Source organism: Meriones unguiculatus, chromosome 11, assembly GCF_030254825.1.
Source record: "Meriones unguiculatus strain TT.TT164.6M chromosome 11, Bangor_MerUng_6.1, whole genome shotgun sequence".
NCBI lineage: Eukaryota > Metazoa > Chordata > Mammalia > Rodentia > Muridae > Meriones > Meriones unguiculatus.
This window is the reverse complement of record NC_083359.1, coordinates 67,906,776-67,928,798: the sequence shown is the minus strand read 5'-3', so window position 1 is coordinate 67,928,798 and position 22,023 is coordinate 67,906,776. Positions and strand designations below refer to the sequence as shown.

Here is a 22,023-nt window from a genome sequence, read left to right as displayed (position 1 = left end):
TAGGAATTTTCACATAAGGAAATATGTCAGATGGTGGCAGTTACTATAGATTTGAAAAGAAAATACCACCATAAAATTGACTTAGAAAAGTAAATTCCTCCATTAACTAAACCTAATATATCTTTCTAAATATTATCTATCTATCTATCTATCTATCTATCTATCTATCTATCTATCTTTCTATCTATCTATCTCAGCTTCAAGAAGAGGAAAGTCATCAGTAGTCTTACCGATCTGCAACACCAATTATCAGAATGGCAAGAGATCTACAAAGACGCAGTAGAGCTAGATAGAACCAACAGCTACCTGGACTTAATAAGAGGGAATCCATGCTGGTTATTGCAGAACTGAGAAACTAACCCGTGGCCAGTGACACCTTAAAACCCAGGGGAGAGTAAACTATACCTGCTCCCCTAACTCGCTATAACTCCTAACTACATATTAATAACTATCCTATGACCACAGGTAAGTTTCTCTTCAAGGCTAACTCCCCTTCTTTCTTATGATTCCCTGTACTCTGCCAAAGGTTTAGTCATGAGTCTTTGCTTTGAAAACACTGCTAGTTAGAGTCTTTCAGATGTGCTCAGTAGACTCCTGTCATACGTTCAATGCACATCCCATCTGTCTTTCTAAATGAGGATTGATCACCTTACCCCATCCTCCCCTATCAGTGGACTTGGAAAGGGGCACGGTGGAGATGAGGGAGGGAGGGAGGGACTGGGAGGGAATGAGGGATGGGGACATGGCTGGGATACAGAGTTAATAAAATGTAACTGATAAAAAAAAAGTTTCTCTTCAAGGAAACTTTCATTTATTATAGACAGAAACCATTTCAGAAAATCACAACTGGTAAAATGAAGAGATCAACTAACTTGAGATTCAATGAAAAAATTACAAGAGTGAGATGGTGAAGAAGTGTGCTTATGGTGTACTCTGTTTATGACAGGGAAGCCACACACATGAAATATCAACAATGTGGTTGTCTAAGCAAAACCTGAAAACTGTAACACTACCTTGAATGCCAAAATTGATGGAGAGAAACTCAAAAAAGTCCCCAGATGAAAACTTACAAACTATGGCTACTGGAGGAGAAAGTATCAGTAATGAGTAGAGGGCAGCCACTTGATACTTATACAGTTCCTGGCAGTTCTCCTTAAACACGCACGCACACACACACACACACACACACACACACACACACACACACACAGAATTGAGAGGGGCAAAGGAAAGAAGAGAAGCTTAAAATTGTGTGATTACAGTACATGCAGTGAAATACTAAAATGAATTATAAATTGTAAAAGAAATAGAATATGAATATTAAAAATAAATATACCAAGGACAATGCATGGAGATAACCTAAGACCCTGCACAGATGTAGCCTATGGCAGTTCAGTATCCAAGTGGGTTCCATTGTGATAGGAACAGGGACTGTCTCTGACATGAACTGATTGGCCTACTCTTTAATTACCTCCCCCTGAGGGGAAGCAGCATTACCAGGCCACAGGAGAGGACAAGGCAGCCACTCCTGATGAGACCTAATTGACTAGGATCAGAAGGAAGGAAAAGACCTCCCCTATCAGTGGACTTGGGGAGGGGCATGCATGCAGAGGGTGGAGGAAGGGAGGGATTGGGACAGGAGGAGGGAGGGAACCACGAGGGGGATACAATTGAGTAAAGTGTAAATAATAAAGAAAAAAAACAAAAATAATAATAATAAATAAATAAATATAAATAAAGACCTGCATATATAAAAGATATGCACACTGCATGCACATTTAATATATCTATCTATCTATGTAGATAGATAGATAGATAGATAGATAGATAGATAGATAGATAGATAGATTCCATCCTTGAAGTCAAAATTCTATTCCAGTATCCTAAACATAGTTTATTTTATTATTATACTTTCATTTTTCACATTCACATTTCCTTATTAAAGCTTTATAAAAATGGAAGCTTTTCAAGAAATTTAAATTGCATACAGAAATATATTCTAAACCTTGGCTGGCTCTTTGAACCCTCCCCCCCAGGGGGAAGCAGCCATGGCAGCCCACAGAGGAGAACAATGCAACCAGTCCTGATGAGATCTGACAGGCTAGGGTCAGGTGGAAGGGGAGGAGAACCTCTCCTACCAGTGGACTTGGGAAAGGGCTTAAGGGTAGATGAGGGAGGGTAGGTGGGACTGGGAGAAGAAAAGGCAGAGGGCTGCAGAGGGGATACAAAATGAATAAATTGAAATAAATTAATAAATAAATAAGATTTTAAAATAAAACTCAATAAGTATTAATTCATTTCATCATGTTCTCAGTAAGGCTGTTGACATTTTTAAAATTATGGTGTGTTTGTATGCATGTGTATGTGTGTGTGTGTGTTTTTTTTGTATGTATCCCTGTAATTCTCTCTCCCTTTCTCTCCTTTTGTGAGTGTGTTTATCTCTCTATATGTGTACCTGTAATTCTCTCTGTGTGTGCTTTTATGTGTGTTTTTGTACATTCATGTGTATGTGTTGTGTGCATGTATGTATGTGTGAGTGAGGGTATGGATGTGTGTTTGTATGTGTTGGAGGGCAGAAGATAGACAGCCTGTGAAAACTGATCCTCTCTTTCCAGCTTTTGTTCCCGAGTAACCAAACTCCATTGTCATGCTCAGAGTCAAAGTGTGTCTATACACTGACCATCTCAGCAGTCCTGAGTTTCTCTTTATATTGTGAAACTGTGCAATAATACACAAATAATGAAATCAAGCTTTCATCATAAATGACTTTTGTGGATAATTAAATAAAATAGGATTTTTTCTAGAGTTCCTGTATATTTTGATTAATTGTAATATACCAATGAAAAAATAAGTCTCACATTAAAAGAAAATAATCCACAGAGAATTACTGTGCTGTGAACAGTATATTTACTGTTTAAAATAATAAAAATATTTTAATAACTTTAAACTCAAATGAATAATAAATTTCATGTAATTTAAAATACTTAAATGTTTTATAATATCTGAAGTAAACGGTATTTATTAACAGTGCAGGTGCCCAAGAAGGCCAGAGGTTTCAGATCCTCTAAGTCCAGAGTTACAGAGGGTGGTGAGTGTCTATATGTGGGTGCCAGGAACCCTACTCAGGTCCTCTGGAAAAAGACCAAGTGCTTTTGAGCTACCTTTCCAGTGCCAACTGACTCATATTTCATAAATATGAAATAAATTATAACCGGATAGTTTATCATCTAGACTCATAAAGAATTAATAAAAATTTATCTACATACCTTGCAACTGAATTTTATTCTCAGGACTTTGAACCAGAACAGAGCTGACAGAGTCTAGGTTGTCATAGTTACTGCAGCCAAGAGGACCGGTCCGTGTTTCTGTCACCTGATAAAGAAAACATCAACTTTGTTAAATAAATCAGACTCTTAAAATGTTTTTTTTGTTGTTGTTGTTGAGTGTTCTTGTCTAATACTGAAGTATTTGATGGTAAACATTACTGAAAGTTCAGAGATGTAATAGATGACAGCAAGAGGAACTTCAAAGCACAAAGATGAGCAAATAATCTTGTCTCCAGAAATCTAATAAATACAAAAATCACTTTGGGAAAAAAATGTAACTAACATATAACCACTGATTTTTCCAGAGAAACAACAGGACTATACTTCTAAAGGCTGTTAGAGAATGTTTACTTATAAATAATTATTTTTATTTTTGTTTGTAAATCAAAATCATTTCAAAAGACACCTAAAATCATCTATCAATTTTATTATATGAACTGAAAATATATCCAATTTTTGAATGCAACAACATTCCAAGCTATTTGTGTTCCCTCTACACAGCAGACAGGCTGTGTCTCTGTTCAGTCACCATCTTTTTTTTTTTTTCTTTTTTAATTCTTTAAAATTTTATTAATTACACTTTATTCACTTTGTATCCTTCCATGAACCCCTTCCTCCTCCCCTCCTAATCCCACCTTCCCTCTGATGTTGCATTTTTTTTTATTTTTTTTTTATTTATTTTTTTTATTTTTTATTTTTTTTTTATCAGTTACATTTTATTAACTCTGTATCCCAGCCATGTCCCGATCCCTCATTCCCTCCCAGTCCCTCCCTCCCTCCCTCATCTCCACCGTGCCCCTTTCCAAGTCCACTGATAGGGGGGACCTCCTCCCCATTCATCTGATCCTGTTTTATCAGGTATCTTCAGGACTGGCTGCAAAGCCCTCCTCTGTGGCCTAACAGGACTGCTCCTCCCTTCGGGGGTGGGGAGACCAAAGAGCCAGTCATTGAGTTCCTGTTAGAAATAGTCCCTGTTCCCCTCACTTTGGGAAACCAATTGGTTACTGAGCTACCACAGGCTACATCTGAGTGGAGGTTCTAGGTTATATCCATACATGGTCCTTGGTTGAATGTCAGTCTCAGAAAAGACCCTGTGCCCAGATATATTTGGTCCTTGTGGAGCTCCTATCCTTTCCCCATCAGACTAACTCCCCTTCTTTCTTATGATTCCCTGTACTCTGCCAAAGGTTTGGTCATGAGTCTTTGCTTTGAAAACACTGCTAGTTAGAGTCTTTCAGATGCGCTCAGTAGACTCCTGTCATACGTTCAATGCACATCCCATCTGTCTTTCTAAATGAGGATTGATCATCTTACCCCATGTCCACTCAATTGATTATCTTTTTTAGGTGTATAGATTTCATTATGTTTATCATATCTTATAGGTCTATATAAGTGAGTATATCCCATGTTTGTCTTTCTCCTTCTGGGATATTTCACTCAGAATGATCTTTTCTAGATCCCACCATTTGCCTGCAAATTTCATGATTTCCTCCTTTTTGATTGCTGAGTAGTATTCCATTGTATAAAAATACCACAATTTCTGTACCTATTCCAGCGTTGATGGACATCTGGGTTGTTTCCAGGTTCTGGCTATTACAAATAGAGCTGCTATAAACATGATTGAGCAAGTGTCCTTTTTGTGTACTTGAACAAACTTTGGGTATATACCTAGCAGTGGTATAGCTGGGTCTGGAGGAAGCACTATTCCTATTTGTCTTAGAAAGCGCCAGATATCTTTCCAGAGTGGTTGTACCAGTTTACATTCCCACCAGCAGTGGAGGAGGGTTCCCCTTTCTCCACAACCTCTCCAGCATGTGTTATCGCTTGAGTTTTTCATCTTGGCCATTCTGATGGGTGTAAGGTGATATCTCAGGGTTGTTTTGATTTGCATTTCCCTGATGGCTAATGAGGATGAGCATTTCAGCACAGGCTCTAAGAGCAACAATCAATAAATGGGACCTCATGAAACTGAAAAGTTTCTGTAAAGCAAAGGATACCATCATCAAAACAAAACGACTGCCTACAGATTGGGAAAGAATCTTCACTAACCCTTTATCTGACAGAGGACTAATATCCAGTATATACAAAGAACTAAAGAAGCTGAAAAGCAGCAAACCAAGTAATCCAATTAAAAAATGGGGAACAGAGCTAATCAGTCACCATCTTAATTTGAGTAATTTACCCTTCATTGGATCCTCCTCCAACCAAATTTGTTAAGAATGTTCTCTTTCTCTGAGTTGATTATTTTTTTGCTTTTAAAATATTTATTTGTTATTTTATTTTTTATTATTAATTACACTTTATTCACTTTGTATCCCCCCATATGCCCCTCCCACTCCCCTCCCCATCCACCCTCCCATCCCCTTTTCACGAATGCCCCTCCCCAAATCCACTGATAGGGGAGCTCCTCCTCTCCTTCCTTCTGATCTTAGTCTATCAGATCTCATCAGGAGTGGCTGCATTGTCATCATCTGTGGCCTGGTAAGGCAGCTCCCTACTCAGGGGGATGTGATCAAAGAGCAGGCCAATTAGATTATGTCAGAGGCAGTCCCTCTTCCCATTACTATAGAACCCAATTGGACACTAAACTGCCATGGGATACAACTGTGCAGGGGTTCTAGGTTATCTCCTTGCATGTTCCTTTGCTGGAGAAACAGTCCTAGAAAAGACCCCTGTGCCCAGATGTATTTGGTCCTTGTGGAGATCCTGAACAGATATCTTCCTAAATCAAGAAAACCATAGTAATTTTGTGACAAAATAATACAGGATATGTTTGCTTAGATTAATTGAAATGTGTATGGTTAACTAAATAAAACAAACTATCTATCAATGCTACCTTAAAAGCTATAGCGACTCATCAAAGCTGGCTGCATCATCTTCCTTTGTGGCCTATCAAGGATGCACCTAACAGGAAGAGGAGATCAAAGAACAAGCCACTGAGTTCATGTGAGAGACAGCCCCTGATCCCATTACTAGGGTACCCACTTGGAAACTGAGTAACCTATGGGCTTTATCTGAGCAGGGGGTCTAAGTTCTCACCATATATGGTCCTTGGTTGGAGTACTTGTTTCTACAGGGCCACCTAAGCCCAGGTTTTTTGGTTCTGTTGATATCCTTGTATAGGTTCTATCCCCTCCAGGACTTTCTGTCTCCCTCTTCTTCCATAAGATTTCCTGCACTCTGCCCAAAGTTTGGCTATGAATTTTTTCAGCATCTCCTTCCATACCCTGCTGGGTTGAGTTTTCAGAGGCCCCTGTTGAAAGTTCCTGTCCTGTTCTCTGTCTTCTCCCACTTCAGATGTCTACCCTGATTGCCCTTCTAAATAAAGATTAAGCTTCTTCCCTAGGGTCCTCCTTGTTGTTTAGCTTCTTTAGAACTATAGGTTTTAGAACTATAGATTGTAACATGTTTATCATAGGCTAGGCTCACACAGAAGGGGAGGAGATCCTCCCCGATCAGTGGACTAGGGGAGGGGAATAGAGGAGAGAGGTTGGTGGGCCTGGGAGGAGAGAAGGATGGGTTACAGACAGAATACAAAGGAAAAAATGTAATAATTAATTAATTTAGGCTATAGGGAATAATATTTTAATTATTATTAACATATATATTTATTATATACATATATTTAAATATTATATTCATGTATATGTATACAATACATATATTACATATAAATTTTATTAACTGAATCTCTGGGGAATCATTTTAATTATTATAAACACACACACACACACACACACACATATATATATATATATATATATATATATATATATATATATATATATATCAAACCCTTCCTATGAGGTATGAGAGTGTTTCCTGCAATAGATCTAGAATACCTAAGAATAACTACAATAGGAGGCTTGGGAAATCCCATCTGAGTGATTTGTCTGGGTTTTCCAAGAGATTCCGGAAGTTATATAAGATTTGACTCTTGCCCTTGGTTGCCACCCATAAGTTAGAAGCACATCCCTATTGCTGAAGCTATTATGCCTTTAAACATGTGATCCTGAGGACCTGAGGTGTTTCTGACCAGAAAGAAACCTACTTGAGAACTAACTTTTATGCTTTCAGAGGCCTCTGTGCTAGCTCTCAATAGAGTAAAACAGTTATTTTTTCCCCCAGGATAAAGATAGAGCAGATGGAACAGAGACTGAGGGAATGCACAACCAAAGACCCACCCTAGTGGAGAGTGCTGATGCCTGACACCACAAACTCTGCTATTCTTGCAGACAAGAGCCTGACAAACGTGTCCTCTGAGAGGCTTTACCTAGCAGCACCTCAAAACAGATGCCTAGACTCAATCCCAAACATTGGTTTTGTATAGGGAGTCCTGAGGGAAAGTGGGAGGAAAGATAAAAGGACTTGGGTTTGACAGGAGCTCCACAGGAAGACCAACAGACCAGATCCCAGAAGACCATGACCATGTATGATCTGGACTTAGACTTCTTATAAAGACGTAGCACTTGGGCAGTTTAGGATTCATGTAGGTCCTCTAGTAAGGGAAGAGGGGAGTGCATCGGACAAGGACTCACTTGCCAGATTTTGATCACTTCCCCCTGGCAGGACAGCCTTGCCAGACCACAGGTAAAGAGGACATACTCAGTCCTGCTTCTTAAGCTGGGGTGGATGGGAAATGGAGCTCCCTTTTCTGAGGAAAAGAGGAAGGGGAAGGAGAAGAGAAGAAGGAAGAGGCTGGGAGGGGAGGAGGGATGAGGCTACAAGGATGTAAAGTAAATGCTAAATAAATAAATAAAATAAATAAATAAATAAATAAAGTAAGCAAAGTAAGAAAGATAATTGCTACCCTCTAATAAAGTACATTTAAAAATTTTTTTAAAAATCTTCCTAACTCTGTGCCTATGAACTAAAACAGTAATCTATCAGGGGATTACATGTCAAAGGATGCAATACTCACATGCAGTAATCATAGTCTGTCTAACTGTACTTAATGTTCTCAACAAGATAAACATTAAACTTCCCACTAAGAACCATCTACTTAGGCCTACATAACAAAGTTGACGATTTTGGAGAAGAATCTACAATTTTCAATTTTCCAAACTAGCATAATTCCCAATTACGTTCTGGATATTCATGCTTATCTCCACAGATAATGTAGACATCACCCACCAGTAACCTTGCAACAGATAGAAATCATTACAGAAAATCATTGCCCATCAAAATTCAGAGAACAAGAAAATCTGTGGCGCCAAGTACCAACTCACAAATCTATTACAATATGTATTTTCCTAAGACTCAGATATCATAGAGGAAGAAGAGAGGAAAATTAAAAAAAAAAATATGACGTTTGCTGTAAGATATTGTCTAGTAGAAATGTCACAGAAACTACACCCATTAGGTCTCATTAACATGGATGCTTAACAAGATATGAACAAGAGTAATATCTACATATGCTGACATGGGAGGAGGGAGTGTTAGCCAGTCTCAACCCTACACATCAAACTTCAGGAAAGTAAGGAATGCTGAAAGCAGGAGACCACACAGTATCCAGTACCAAGTACCTACCCTGAGATCATATACATAGCTCTAACATTAAAATGACTGAGCATGTTGTATTTATATATTTTAGAAAGCACAAACAGTCATGAACACACACACATAACACACATTCTAAGAATGAAACACAGTGCTCTTCTGTATAACATTATTTTTCATTTATAAACAAATAAAATATGTTTGCATGTTAGTAATTCCAAATTATACTTTTCACAGAATCGGAATATATGTGCATACATATATGTTCATTGTCAAAACTACAAGTAAGTGATAACATAAGACTGACAAATGGAACACTAATACTGAAATGTTGATTAAGGAGAGAAGCAGTGTTAAATATCACATAGCAGGAAAGAACAGCTACGAAAACAAAAACAGCTGTTCTGTGCCTAATGATGCTATTGTGTTCTCAAATAAGATTAAACAAAAACATTTATTTACATTGAGCATAAATTATATGTACTTTGGAACCTAGTACACACATGAATAATCATATATTTTATTTTAAAGTATCCTACTTTTTATCATCACTTATTTTTAGCAATAAGATTTGAGTACAATTCCTAATTACTTGTCATTTACTTTTTTGCAGTGGTAGATATTAAAAACAGAATACAGGTTCTGGTGTATTATTAACAAATTCTGTTCCACTTACCAACCTATACATACCTTTTATCTGAGCAACAACTTTTATTTTTGAGTCTTTTAAATAAATACATAAATAAATAAATACCGATTAGGTCAACAAATGACAAAGTTGACTATTGCTTCTTAAAATTTCAACACAATGTATGATTATCACTTATTGCAAGTCAACATGCCATAATATTTTTAAATCTACATCTTATGAAACTTAATGTTTCTAAGAATATTAAAAAATACACAAAGGGAAGAATTTCTTATCTCTTTTTAGTTCTGAAAAAGACATGAATGTGTCTTTCTCTGGACAGTGTCTTGTCATCTATGTACTGCTTCTTGGTTACATGACTACAAGAAATAGAGAGTAGCAATATTATTATTATTTGTTCAACTGCCATTTTCAGTAGAAACAGTAATAAATGTCCATGTTGTAAATGCAAGCAACTAGATAAATGAGTAGCCCAGAGGCATAGCTGCTCATGTTTTCCCCATTTTTGCTTGTTTACTTTCAGAGTTTTATTGCACATGAAAATAGTGGAAATGGGAAGAAACTGCTGTTCATAACCATTGTTTGTTCATAGAATCAAACCATTCACAGTAATTTTCTTTCACAGATCTCTAATTTTTTTTATTATTTTATTTTTATTTACTCTTTTAAAATGTCATCAATGTATACCATGTGTCTTGATAATATCAAACCTCACCTCTTCCAATTCTTCCCAGGAACCCTCCATCCTATCTCCCTCCTAAATTCTTGTCTTAATATTTATGTTTGTTTAGTTAGGTAGTTAGTTTTTACTCTGATTCTGATTAGAACCAGGAAGATGCAAACATGAGTGGGATCATCAAGTAGGGCCATTCAGGAGGGGTCATCCTTCATCAATTCTCCACATAGTTATACCAGAATTTCAAAGGAGAACTTACCCACGGACTTTATTATTGAAAAGACAAAGTTGTATTTCACAGCTAAATTTAGCTGTATTAAAGTAATTTTGGAGTAATTATATATACAACTCTGCTTACGTAGATTAAACAATGGACTATTAGTGAGTCATGCCTAAGTCAGGAAGTTGAAGAGGTCATTAGATAGCAAAAGAATCAGGAGCATAAGGGAGAAACTGGATCTAGTAAAAAAAGGTAAAAATGATGTAAATACAGAACTCACATATGAAATTCTAAAAAAAAAAAAAATAGTTAAGCAAGACAAAATTGTTTGCCTTTCCTATCAAGGACCTGAAAGTAGAAGCATAATGGGATAATAATACTATGTATTAAAACTTTACAAAGAGCTTTTTAAAAAGATGAAAATAAATAGTGTTGATAATACTACAAAACAATTGTTTCCCTAAACCTACACTGAAAATGTCTTTGTAATTAGGGAAAGATATTACACTGGGTGTCCAGTATAAATTAGTATGAATGTGCCAAAAGGTATGCAAAGACATTCACAGCAAGGACAGTCTCAGTATGCAGAGCCTGACAGCAGTGCAATTTAGGAAAATGTCACAATTTCTTTCAGTTACTAATATAATGTGGAAATAAATTGATTGCTTGACTACTATAGCCAAATATTAAAGACGATGATATGTAATAAGAATGACAGATCTCAAAAATGGCATATTACAGATGTCCCTTATGCTTATGTTAAGCAAAAATTAGGAGACTACAATGCTACATTGTTACACATTTAAAAATTAGGCAAAATAAGTTAGTATCAGAGACCAGGATGGTATTTTCTGAGTGCATGGAGGTAAAAGTAAAGACATAAAAGGATTTGTTATTTCTGGTAAGTTTTTAATTTTGATATATACAATAGATGCTGAAATAGTTACATTTTGAATTATCTTTTCTATGGTTATGTTATTTACTAACAACTAACATGGTTAATAAGTTAATATCTTTTTATTAATAACATTAGTACTTTTTCTTTATTCGTTATATCAGGACAGGTACTAAGTCATATACAACTCCAGCCTCAGATATGGATTTTATTTTATTTGCCTATTTATGCATTCGTCCATTCAAAAACCTGTGCATCAAGGACTAGAGAGATGGTACCATGGCTAAGAGTACTGGCTGCTGTTCCAGAAGACCTAGGTTCAATTCCTAGCATGCACATGACAGCACATAATCATCAGTGACTATCTACAGGGATGCCATGCCCTCTTCTGGCCTCTGAGATTACCAGTCAAATAAGTGATGAACATACATGCAGGCCAAATACACATAGACATAAAATGAATAATTCTTATGAATCAATCAATAAATGAACTCAGGGGCTGAAAAGTATGTGTCAATAAAATATTCCAGAAAAGCATTCAGTAAAATAATTTTGAGAATTTATGTTTAAAACACTATTAAAAGCACTATTTCTCAGGACTACAAAAGAACTTGGGGAAGAAATATGCAAATAATTAGAGATTAATATGTTGAAAGCATTTTCCTATCTTTTCCACTTTCTAACTACAAACATTTCTAGGCTTTATTAAGCAATCAATGAAAGCAATAATGTCTGTTTAGTGCTCATCTTCTTACTGATAACTGCACTGCACCTGGAATAGTACAGATGGAGTTCAAGAATCCAATATAGTTCAGTATCTACACAGTAAATCAGCACATAAATTCTATTATTTTTCTTAGACACTATTACAAGGTAATTGTAAAGGAAAAGCTTTATTATAAGGTGATACTTAATTTACTAAACTTTTAAAGAATGTTTTAGAAAAATCAATGAGAAAAACACAAAAATTAAAACTATATTGGAGTTTTAGAAATCTAAATTGGAGTTTAGAAATTGTAGTTTTCTGCCAACTACAAAGGATATTTCAACATTACATATTGCTTAAATTATAAAAAATTTAAAATATTAAAACTGCTGAAACCAAAGGCAAAAATGACTTTATTATTTATTCAACTAAATGTGTAGCTTTAGGATTGTTTCTGGTTTGTGTGGGAGATAGATAGTGAGGCATCTATTTCATTTTCTCCTGACTGTTATTAATTTATTTCAACATTTATTAAGCCTTTTACATCAGACTGTGACTCCATGTGGACTCAGTTCTTTATCTCACAGAAACATTTTAAGGAATTTACTTTTAACCAATAAGTGAATTTTCAAACATAGTTATTCTAAAGTTCTTGAAAGTGTTTTTATAAAGTACTTGAAAATGTTTTCTTAAGTTTTCTTTGGGATCAAATATTTTGTAAGTCTCAAAGTTTTTTGGTTTAATATATTATTTTTGAAAAGTACAGACTCATATGTCAAGTACTTTCAGATAAAAATGCATGAGTATAACAAATCAATTCTTTTAAAGCTACATGAAATAATGAACATTATTCTTAGTGCATGATACATTATTAAATATATAATGAATTAAATATATTTAATGTCCTTGTTTTCTTGAGCCTGTTCCACCTGTTTAGCAGTAGTACAAAATAGTTTATTATACATAATCAATGTGTATATTGTCAACATTTTCCTATGAAAAACACAATTGTCACTCAAACAGAAGTTTTTTCCCATACTATATGCTAGTTTTGAATTACATTTCTATTCCAATAATTTCTTACAGATATTTCTTACCTAAATTCTATTCCCTACAATGTCAATTGATTAAATATATATTTAGATATTGCATTAAATAATTTATAGGATTCATTTTTTATCTTACTTTTATTCATGTATTGCCAAAATTATGCATATACTGCATATCTGTATAAGATCATATACAAGCATGAATGCAGATGCCTCTTTAGTACACAACACCTAACAGAATCTCTGAAGCTGGCTATGAAGGTGATCTTGTGCACCATCTATGTAGATGCTGAGACCTGCACTGTAGTGTCTGCAGAAGCAGAGACCTCTGTCCAGCCACAGCAGTCACTTTGGAATGTTCTTCAGAAGTTATTTTGTGTTCAGAGCTTAGATGCTTAAACTATGCCATTAAGATGGTACATTAGCCGGGTGTGGTGGTGCACATCTTTAATCCCTGCATTTGAGAGGGAGAGGCGTTAGGATTTCTGTGAGATGAAGGCCTGCCTGTTCTATATAGGGTGGGTTTGTTTGTTTGTTTGTTTGTTTGTTTTGTTGTTGTTCAGACTCTCTAATACTGCAGGATACATTTTTAGGACTCTGAAGAGAGAATTAGTCACACAGTTCCTATTAACTTTACTGGAACCTGTGTAGGCAAACAGTGTGTTGAAATTCCTAGGGAGTTCATGTCAGTAGAGTTTACTAGCTCCAATACTTTTCCTCTTTGGACCTCTGCATTATACTACTTTTACTTTCTCTTGTTCCACAGAGAAAACGCTTTAATAAAAATGATTAACATAAATCTTTCCATGTTTTATAAGTTTACATCTCCTATTCATCTGCCAAGAAGTTAAAAATCTGCAAACAATGCATGTAGTATTTTTAATTTTTTTATTTATAATAATAGTATGTTACTATTATTATTATTATTTATAATTTATTCATTTTGTATCCCAGTTGTAGCTCCCTCTCTCATCTTCTCCCAATTCCATCCTCTCTCTCTGCTTTTCCCCTATGTCCCTTCCCTCTTCCACAGATAAAGGAAGTCCTCCTCCCCTACTATCTGACTATATAGGGTGTTTGAAGGCCAGCCAAGGCTACCTAGTAAGACTATGTCTCAAAACAATATTACAAACATTACTATGTATATCCATCACATATATACAAGGCAAATAATAATAGCATAATTTACTAAAGTATGAAAATTCAAACAATGTGGAACATAAATAGTTTGTGTGAAGAGAGGCGTTACAGTTTGAGAAGACTGTTAAGAAAACTAGAACATGGATTTATTTGTGGACACAGCAGAGTTTACTTTTCAGGAACACAATTATTTCAAAGTGGTTTCTTTTTGGTCTTGACTCCATGGGTGCACACATGGCTACAATGACTGGCCTACTTTTCTGTACTCTACAAATTATCCTCCATCAAAGTAATATTGAGACTTCCTACCCACAAATAGCCACACGCCAATCTATTGAGAGAAACTCTGTATACTATCCAAGGACACGTTTAAAAAAATAGGATTACACACCAGGATAGAAAAAAATGTTTTTAAAGTGTCTCTTAATGTGATGTGTAATAGGTAAAGTGGACACAATGGCGTCAGGGCCAACTTGCCTAATATAAAGTGGGTCTTTTTGTGCTTAAACCATGGTTTCCATGGAGCTTACACATTTAGTACTTTTGGGCCATGGAGCTGCCAAACCTGTGTCTCACTCCTACATATGTTATTTTTTATTTACGTTCAGATCTTAAATTGTAGCAATTTAAAATAAATGAAGCAAGACAGAAAAAAGAAGAGAGAGAGAGAGACAATATTGGGTGCCAGGATATACATTACGAAGGCTTAGGTTATGTTTGTGATAGTTGTAACTGATGGTATTCTCCAGTGTAACTTTGTGCTCTATTATCAAGCTGTAAATGGTATTTTGTTAGTACACTACAATCATCTAGTCATCATCTGATGTCTTCAGAACAAATACTGAAGAGAAGGAAAAACTTCCTGCAGAAGGACATGCACAGAGATAACAGTCAGCCTGCCCCAGTACAAGACAGAGATGATACATGTTGTCTGCATATAGTAAGATTATTATGCAAGCTCCAAAGATGCAGTTTTATTTCAAATTAAAGATATTATCAGAAATTGGGATGAGAATTACAAGGCAACAATTCATTGTACTTATTTTATAAATGAAAACAAATTGAAAAGTAAATTGGTGTATGACTTTTTCTCTGTTTTTCTTTTTGCTTGTTATATGTACTATATTTTCATTTTTTATGTATCTATTCATTATTTCATTCCAGTATGTGTGTGTGAGTATGCGTGTGTGTGTGCACCTTTTGTGTGTCAGAATATGCTGGAGCCAGCTTTCTTACCTAAAATGGATTCCAAGGATAGAACCCAGGTCAATATTCTTGGCATCAAATACCTTGAATCACTGTGCCCTGTCATTGGACCCAAAATTTAGGATTTTATTCTGTTAAAACTGACAAAATATTTTCATGTACAATATGAATTAATTTTTCTACATCAAAGTTTAGAGAATGAATATAACAATAATATAAAATAGACAGCATTTTTCATTCTAATTTCTTTTTATTATTATTATCATTACTAATTAAAATTTAGTTATTTTAAATCTCTCATCTCCTCCCAGTTCAGGCATTCCTCCCTCTTCCCACCTTGTGACCCTTCCTTAGTCAAAATGATAGCGGAACACCTCCTCCACTTGTATGTGTCCATTGCTTATCAGATCTCATCAGGACAGTCTAGACGCTCTTTCTCTGTGTCCTAGTGAGGCCATCTTGCCCTGGGGGAGGTGATTAAAGAGCGGCTAAATTTTTCATACCAGAAACTATACCTGCTCCCCTTTCTAGGGAACCCCTTGGAGACTGGGCTGCCCATAAGCTTCATCTGAGCAGGTGGTCTAGGTCCACTCTATGCACGGTACTTGGTTGGTTCATCAGCCTCTGCAGGGCCAATGGCTCAGAATTTTTGGCTTTGTTGGTCTCCTTGTGGAGCTCCTGTTCCTTCCAGGCCTTTCTCGCTCCCCATTCTTCCATAAGATTCCCTGCACTCTGCCTAGAGTTTGGCTACGAGTCTCAACACCTGCTTCAATACCCTGCTTTCAGAGGCCCCTGTCTTGTTCCTTGTCTTCTCCAAGTTCCGACGTCTAGCCTGTTTGCCCTCTGAAAGAGGATTAAGCATCTGCCCTGGGATCTTCCTTGTTGCTTAGCTTGCTTAGAACTACAGATTTTAGTACATTTATCCTTTTTGTATGGCTAATATCCACTCTAAGTGAGTATATAGCATGTGTGCCTTTCTGTTCCTGGGTTACCTCACTTAGGATGATCTTTTCTACTTCCAAACATTTGCCTACAAATTTCATGACTTCTTTGTTCTTAATTGCTGGGTAGTGTTCCTTGTGTAAATGCACCATATTTTTAATCCATTTCTTAGTTGAGGAACATCTAAATTGCTTCTAGATTCTGGCTATTATGAATAAAGCTGCTATAAAAGAGTTGAGCAAAAGACCTTGTTGAATGGACGACCATCTTTCAGATACATGCCCAGGAGAAATATAGCTGGATCTTGAGATAGCACTATCCCTAATTTTCTGAGAAAGCTCCAGATTGAATTTCAAAATGAATTTACAAGGTTACATAGCCAACAGCAATGGAGGAGGGTTACCCATTCTCTACAACCTCTCCAGCAATTATTCTCACTTGAGTTTTATTTATGGTAAAATAATATCATTTTTTTAAAATTTATTACTTTGTATCCCAGCTGTAGCCCCTCCCTCCCAACCCCACCCTCCTTCCCTCATATTCTCTCATGTTCCTCCCTGAGTCCACTGATAGGAGAGGTCCTGCTTCCCTCCCATCTGACACTACCCTATCAGGTCTCACCAAGAATCACTGCATTGTCTTCCTTGTTGGCCTGGTAAGGCTGCTCCCTCTTCAGGCAGAGGTAATCAAAGAGCCAGCCACTGAGTTCATTTCAGAGATAGTCCCTGTTCCACTAACTAGGAAAAACATTTGGAAACTGAGCTGACATGGGCTACATCTGTACAGATTTCCTACGTTATCTCCATGTTTGGTCCTTGGTTGGAGTATCAGTGTCAGAAAAGACCCCTGGGCCAAGATTTCTTGGTTCTGTTGTTCTCCTTGTAGAGCCCCTGTCCTGTCCCATCTTTCTATCTTCCTCCTTTTTTCCTAAGATTCCCTGCACTTTACCCAGAGTTTGGCTATGATTTTCAGCATCTGCTTTAATAACTTGATGGGTAGAGTCTTTCAGAAGTCATCTGTTGTAGGCTCCTCTCCTGTTCACTGTCCCTCTTCTGACGTCCATACAGTTTCCCTTTCTGTTCTCCTTTTTGCTTAGCTTCTCTAGATGTACAGATTTAAGAATGTTTATCCTATATTATATGTCTAATATCCACTTATAGTAAGTATATTCCATGTGTGTCTTTCTGCTTCTGTGATACTTCAGTCAGGATGATCTTTTCTAGTTCCCACCATTTGCCTGCAAATTTCATTATTTCCTTGTTCTTAATTACTAAGTAGTATTCCATTGTAAAAAAAGAAAAAAAAAAAGAACCATGATTTCTGCATCCATTCTGTCTTTGAGGACATCTGGGTTGTGTCCAGATTCTGACTATTATGAATAAAGATACTATGAACATGGTTGGACAAATGACCTTATTGCATACTTGACCATATTTTGGATATATGCCTGGGAATGGTATAGCTCCTTTTTTTTTGAATTTTATTTTTTTCTTATCAGTTACATTTTATTAACTCTGTATCCCAGCCATGTCCCAATCCCTCATTCCCCCCCAGTCCCTCCATCCCTCCCTCCCTCATCTCCACCGTGCCCCTTTCCAAGTCCACTGATAGGGGGGGACCTCCTCCCTATTCATCTGATCCTGTTTTATCAGGTATCTTCAGGACTGGCTGCAAAGTCCTTCTCTGTGGCCTAACAGGACTGCTCCTCCCTTGGGGGGTGGGGAGGCCAAAGAGCCAGTCATTGAGTTCCTGTTAGAAATAGTCCTTGCTCCCCTCACTTTGGGAAACCAATTGGTTACTGAGCTACCACAGGCTACATCTGAGTGGAGGTTCTAGGTTATATCCATACATGGTCCTTGGGTGAATGTCAGTCTCAGAAAAGACCCTGTGCCCAGATATATTTGGAAATGTGTGAGAAAGCATCAGACTGATTTCCAAAATAGTTATACAAGTTTACATTACCACCAGAAGTGGAGGAGTGTTCCCCTTTCTCCACATCCTCTCCAGCATGTATTGTCACTTGAGGTTTTGATCTTAGCCATTCTGAAGGTGTAATGTATAATCTCAAGATTGTTTTGATTTGCCTTTCCTTGATGACTAAGGATGTTGAGCATTTCTTTAAGTGTTTCTCGGCCATTAGATATCCCTCTGTTTAGCTCTCTATCCCATTTTTAAATGGATTCCTTAGTTGGTTGGTGTTTGAGTTCCTTTTATATTCTGGATATTAGCCCTCTGTCAGATGTATCATTTTAAATTATATACAAAAATGTTGAGTTTGATATCTTCTGAAAGTCCATGTTTAGTATAACTACATATTCCAAAAAGGATTTGAAAAAAAAACAAAAAACTGGAGATACTGTTCTCTGTTTAAGACAGAAAATAGTCAGGCTTTTCTTGGTGTTTTTCTTTTTGTTTGTTTCTTTTTTGTCATGTTTCAAACACCATCAACAGCCTCAGATTGAAAAACTCCCAGGTATTGATGAATCTTAATATTCCCTGTCTTTATTTAGTGGAATAATGAAGAAACAGGGCTGGCAGAGACTTTGGTTTACAGCTGAGCACAAAGCAAGATCAAAATCAAATCTCTGTTAGCACCCAAATAGAAATGAAGAGTTTATTGATGTTGTATCAAGAGTCAGTCCTTCACTGTGGAGAACTAGCCATCATTATCCCCACTGCTTACCACAGTGCACTGCTTCCTGTGGGTGGAGCCTCATCCCAGCAGTGAGAAATAAGCTGATGCTCCAGAAGGTACATATTAAAAACTGAGTTCTCTGTTTTGTTTTCTTTGACAGAGTAACTGAAAATATTCAAGATTAAATGTCACGTGCTGGCATGAAGTCCCTATCATTGCAATAGAGGACAGTGATAACAGAATCAAGGTCACTGACAGCCCAACATGTCTAGCAGCTCACACAAAGCACACCCTGACCCATCTGTCACTGTCAGAATGCCAGCAACCGTCTCCCAAAGTGTTGCCGCATATTAACACAAAAATAATAGGTATCTGATTAGAAATAAGTTCTTGTGTGTTTGTCTCAAATTTAATCAGATAATTTAATTTTTGCATTTTTTTGGTTTAGGAAATAATGTACTATATTAGAACATTTCTCTTAATGTCTTCTATCTTAAAAAAGAGAAAAAAACCTTAACACAAAAGTTCTGATTATTACATTGAAATTGAATACTTAACATTATCATTCTGAAATATTTATTAAAGTTGTTCTTATTACTTGTGCCTTTTGAAATTCCAGCCATATCACATATTTCAGAAATGATGTTCATAGTTGCTGACTTCAGTTATCTCTTTGTAATAGGACAAATAATGCCTGTGCATAGACTGGCTGAACTTTCATACTGGAATGAGCATATCCCACCATTTATCATGCAATTACATGAGCGCCCCAGAGAACTGATGAGACCAGCACAGCAAAGCTCTGGGCTTGAGCATCGTTAGCAAGACAGAAGTGGATTTCTTGTTGTAACTGGCCATTACACAGTTCCATCATTCTTTTTATATCTGAATAGAACTGGCTTTGCTCACAAAAATGTATGTGGAAATTCAAATTATTTTGGCACTAATAATCAACAAAAGTCAACACTAAGGTGACTTTAGCAGATAACAAATAAATTTTAGAGAAAAAGAATAATCCCATGAACCACATAAATTATGTATGAATTATTGAAATTCCAAGAGACATAAATATTCAAAGTACTCATCAAATTTATTTATTTTATTTCATCATATCATTTATTGCAACACTCTTCTAATTTAATTTCATCAGAAATATTGCTTGAAGTATATGCTTCACAATACTTTTAACTTTTAAACATTAATGAAAATATGATAAAATGCAATGAAAACTATTATTTATCTTAAGCTAAATTTATCTGTTTCTTAGAAAAAAATTTTAAAATATGTAATAAATCTGTGGACTCTCAGACATCTTTTTCTTGTTCCTGATATCGTTCATCTTGTATAGTGATCCTTTGTGTTATATCCTCCTCACTACATAGTTTTTTTAAAGACAAGATTCTCAAAGACACTTCAGTACTTCTGAGGTATGTGTTAGATTGTTTGGAAGCTTTATTGAAAATGAGGACAATCAAGTTGCAGTGACAGCATAACAGAATGCCATAGAAAAGTCCATGCTATAAAGTCCTGTGTCTGAATTTGCATTTCCAAGCTGGTCTTCCCTGGGCCAATTAGAGATGTTTAATCCTTCCAAATACTAAAATCCACTCAACTGCCATAAAATTAGAAGGAAATAAATATTCTTAGATAGTATTTTATTTTATTTTTTTATTTTTAAATACAAATAAAAAAATAAAAGATTACAGAAAAAAATCTTTCTTTTTTTCATATAAGATGTCTTTATTTCCCTTAAATTATTATGTTATTGTTATAATGAATAGTAATCCCAACATCCAAGATACTGACAGGAAGGTAGCAAATTGCCAAGGCAATCAAGGATGCTTAAAAAATTGATGACTCAAAATTAAGATTAAAAATGAGTAATAACTAGTTAAATGTATTAATAGTAAGCATTGGGATAATCTTTGTATTGATAGTCCATTGATCACACACTTATGAATAATGTACTGGCATATGTGTTCTGTGTCCATGCACACACATAACTAACACACATATATGCATACAAACTTTCAGACAATACTGGAAAGATTTTTTTTCATTACGGTATTGCTACACTCACTTGTCTACACTGTGCTCAGAAACAAACAAAAAAGAATATTTACAGTTACAAAATCTTCCACAATGCTTTGCTTTCAGAAATGTTCAAATATTCCAGCAGTGTCATTACACAGTTTTTAAATTTGTTTTATTTAGTGAAGCATAATTTTGTTCCTCCTTATTATTTACTTCCCAGAAATTTCTCACTGTTCTGTTCTGAGAAGTAACCTAAACATTTAATTAGTGATTTGAAAAATCTGAGATACTTCTTCAGTCCTATGACCTAAAAACACAATTTTATAATTTCTTAATTTTTATAATGCATGCCTAATGCCAGCATCTCCTTTCTGGAAACCTTTTAGATCTCTGATTTTCCTTTACAAGAAGCTCAATTTATGAAATAAAATTATTCTGTTATGACCTCCCTTACTTGCTATAGTTGCTTCAAAAAAGGGGTTAATTTTTTTAAATTTATTTTTTTTTATAAATTACAGTTTATTCACTTTGTATCCCAGATGTAGCCCCTCCACCATCCCTTTTCAATCCCACCCTCCCTCCTTCATCTCCTCCCTTTTCCCTACCCAAGTCCACTGATAGGGGAGGTCTTCCTCCCTTTCCCTCTGACCCTAGCCTATCAGGTCTCGTCAAGACTGGCTGCATTGTCTTCCTCTGTGACCCCCATCAGTGGGAGGTGATCAAAGAGCCAGCCACTGAGTTCATGTCAGAGACGGTCAATGTTCCCATTACTAGGGAACCCACTTGGACACTGAGCTACCATAGACTACATCTGTGCATGGGTTCTAGGTTACTTCATGTATGGGCCTTGGTTGGAGTATCAGTCTCAGAAAAGTGCCTTGTGTCCAGATTTCTTGGTTTCGTCATTCTCCTTGTGGAGCTCCTGTCTCCTCCAGGGCTTTCTATTTCCCCTTCTTTCATAAGATTACCTGCACTCTACACAAAGTTTGGCTAAGAAGCATCTGCTTTGTTACCATGCTGGGTAGAGACTTACAAAGGTCCTCTGT

The 22,023-nt window shown here is 36.2% G+C and overlaps 1 protein-coding gene across 5 annotated transcripts in view; it reads right to left on the bottom strand.

The window, feature by feature from the left end:
- The window catches only part of Brinp3 (BMP/retinoic acid inducible neural specific 3), a 493,646-nt gene that overhangs the window by 178,843 nt on the left and 292,780 nt on the right, over positions 1-22,023 (bottom strand). For all 5 annotated transcript variants that reach the window (XM_060364418.1, XM_060364421.1, XM_060364419.1 and 2 more), the window contains one exon: positions 3,267-3,372. In XM_060364418.1, the coding sequence (XP_060220401.1) occupies positions 3,267-3,372 (106 nt within the window). The remainder of the gene's footprint in view (positions 1-3,266; positions 3,373-22,023) is intronic.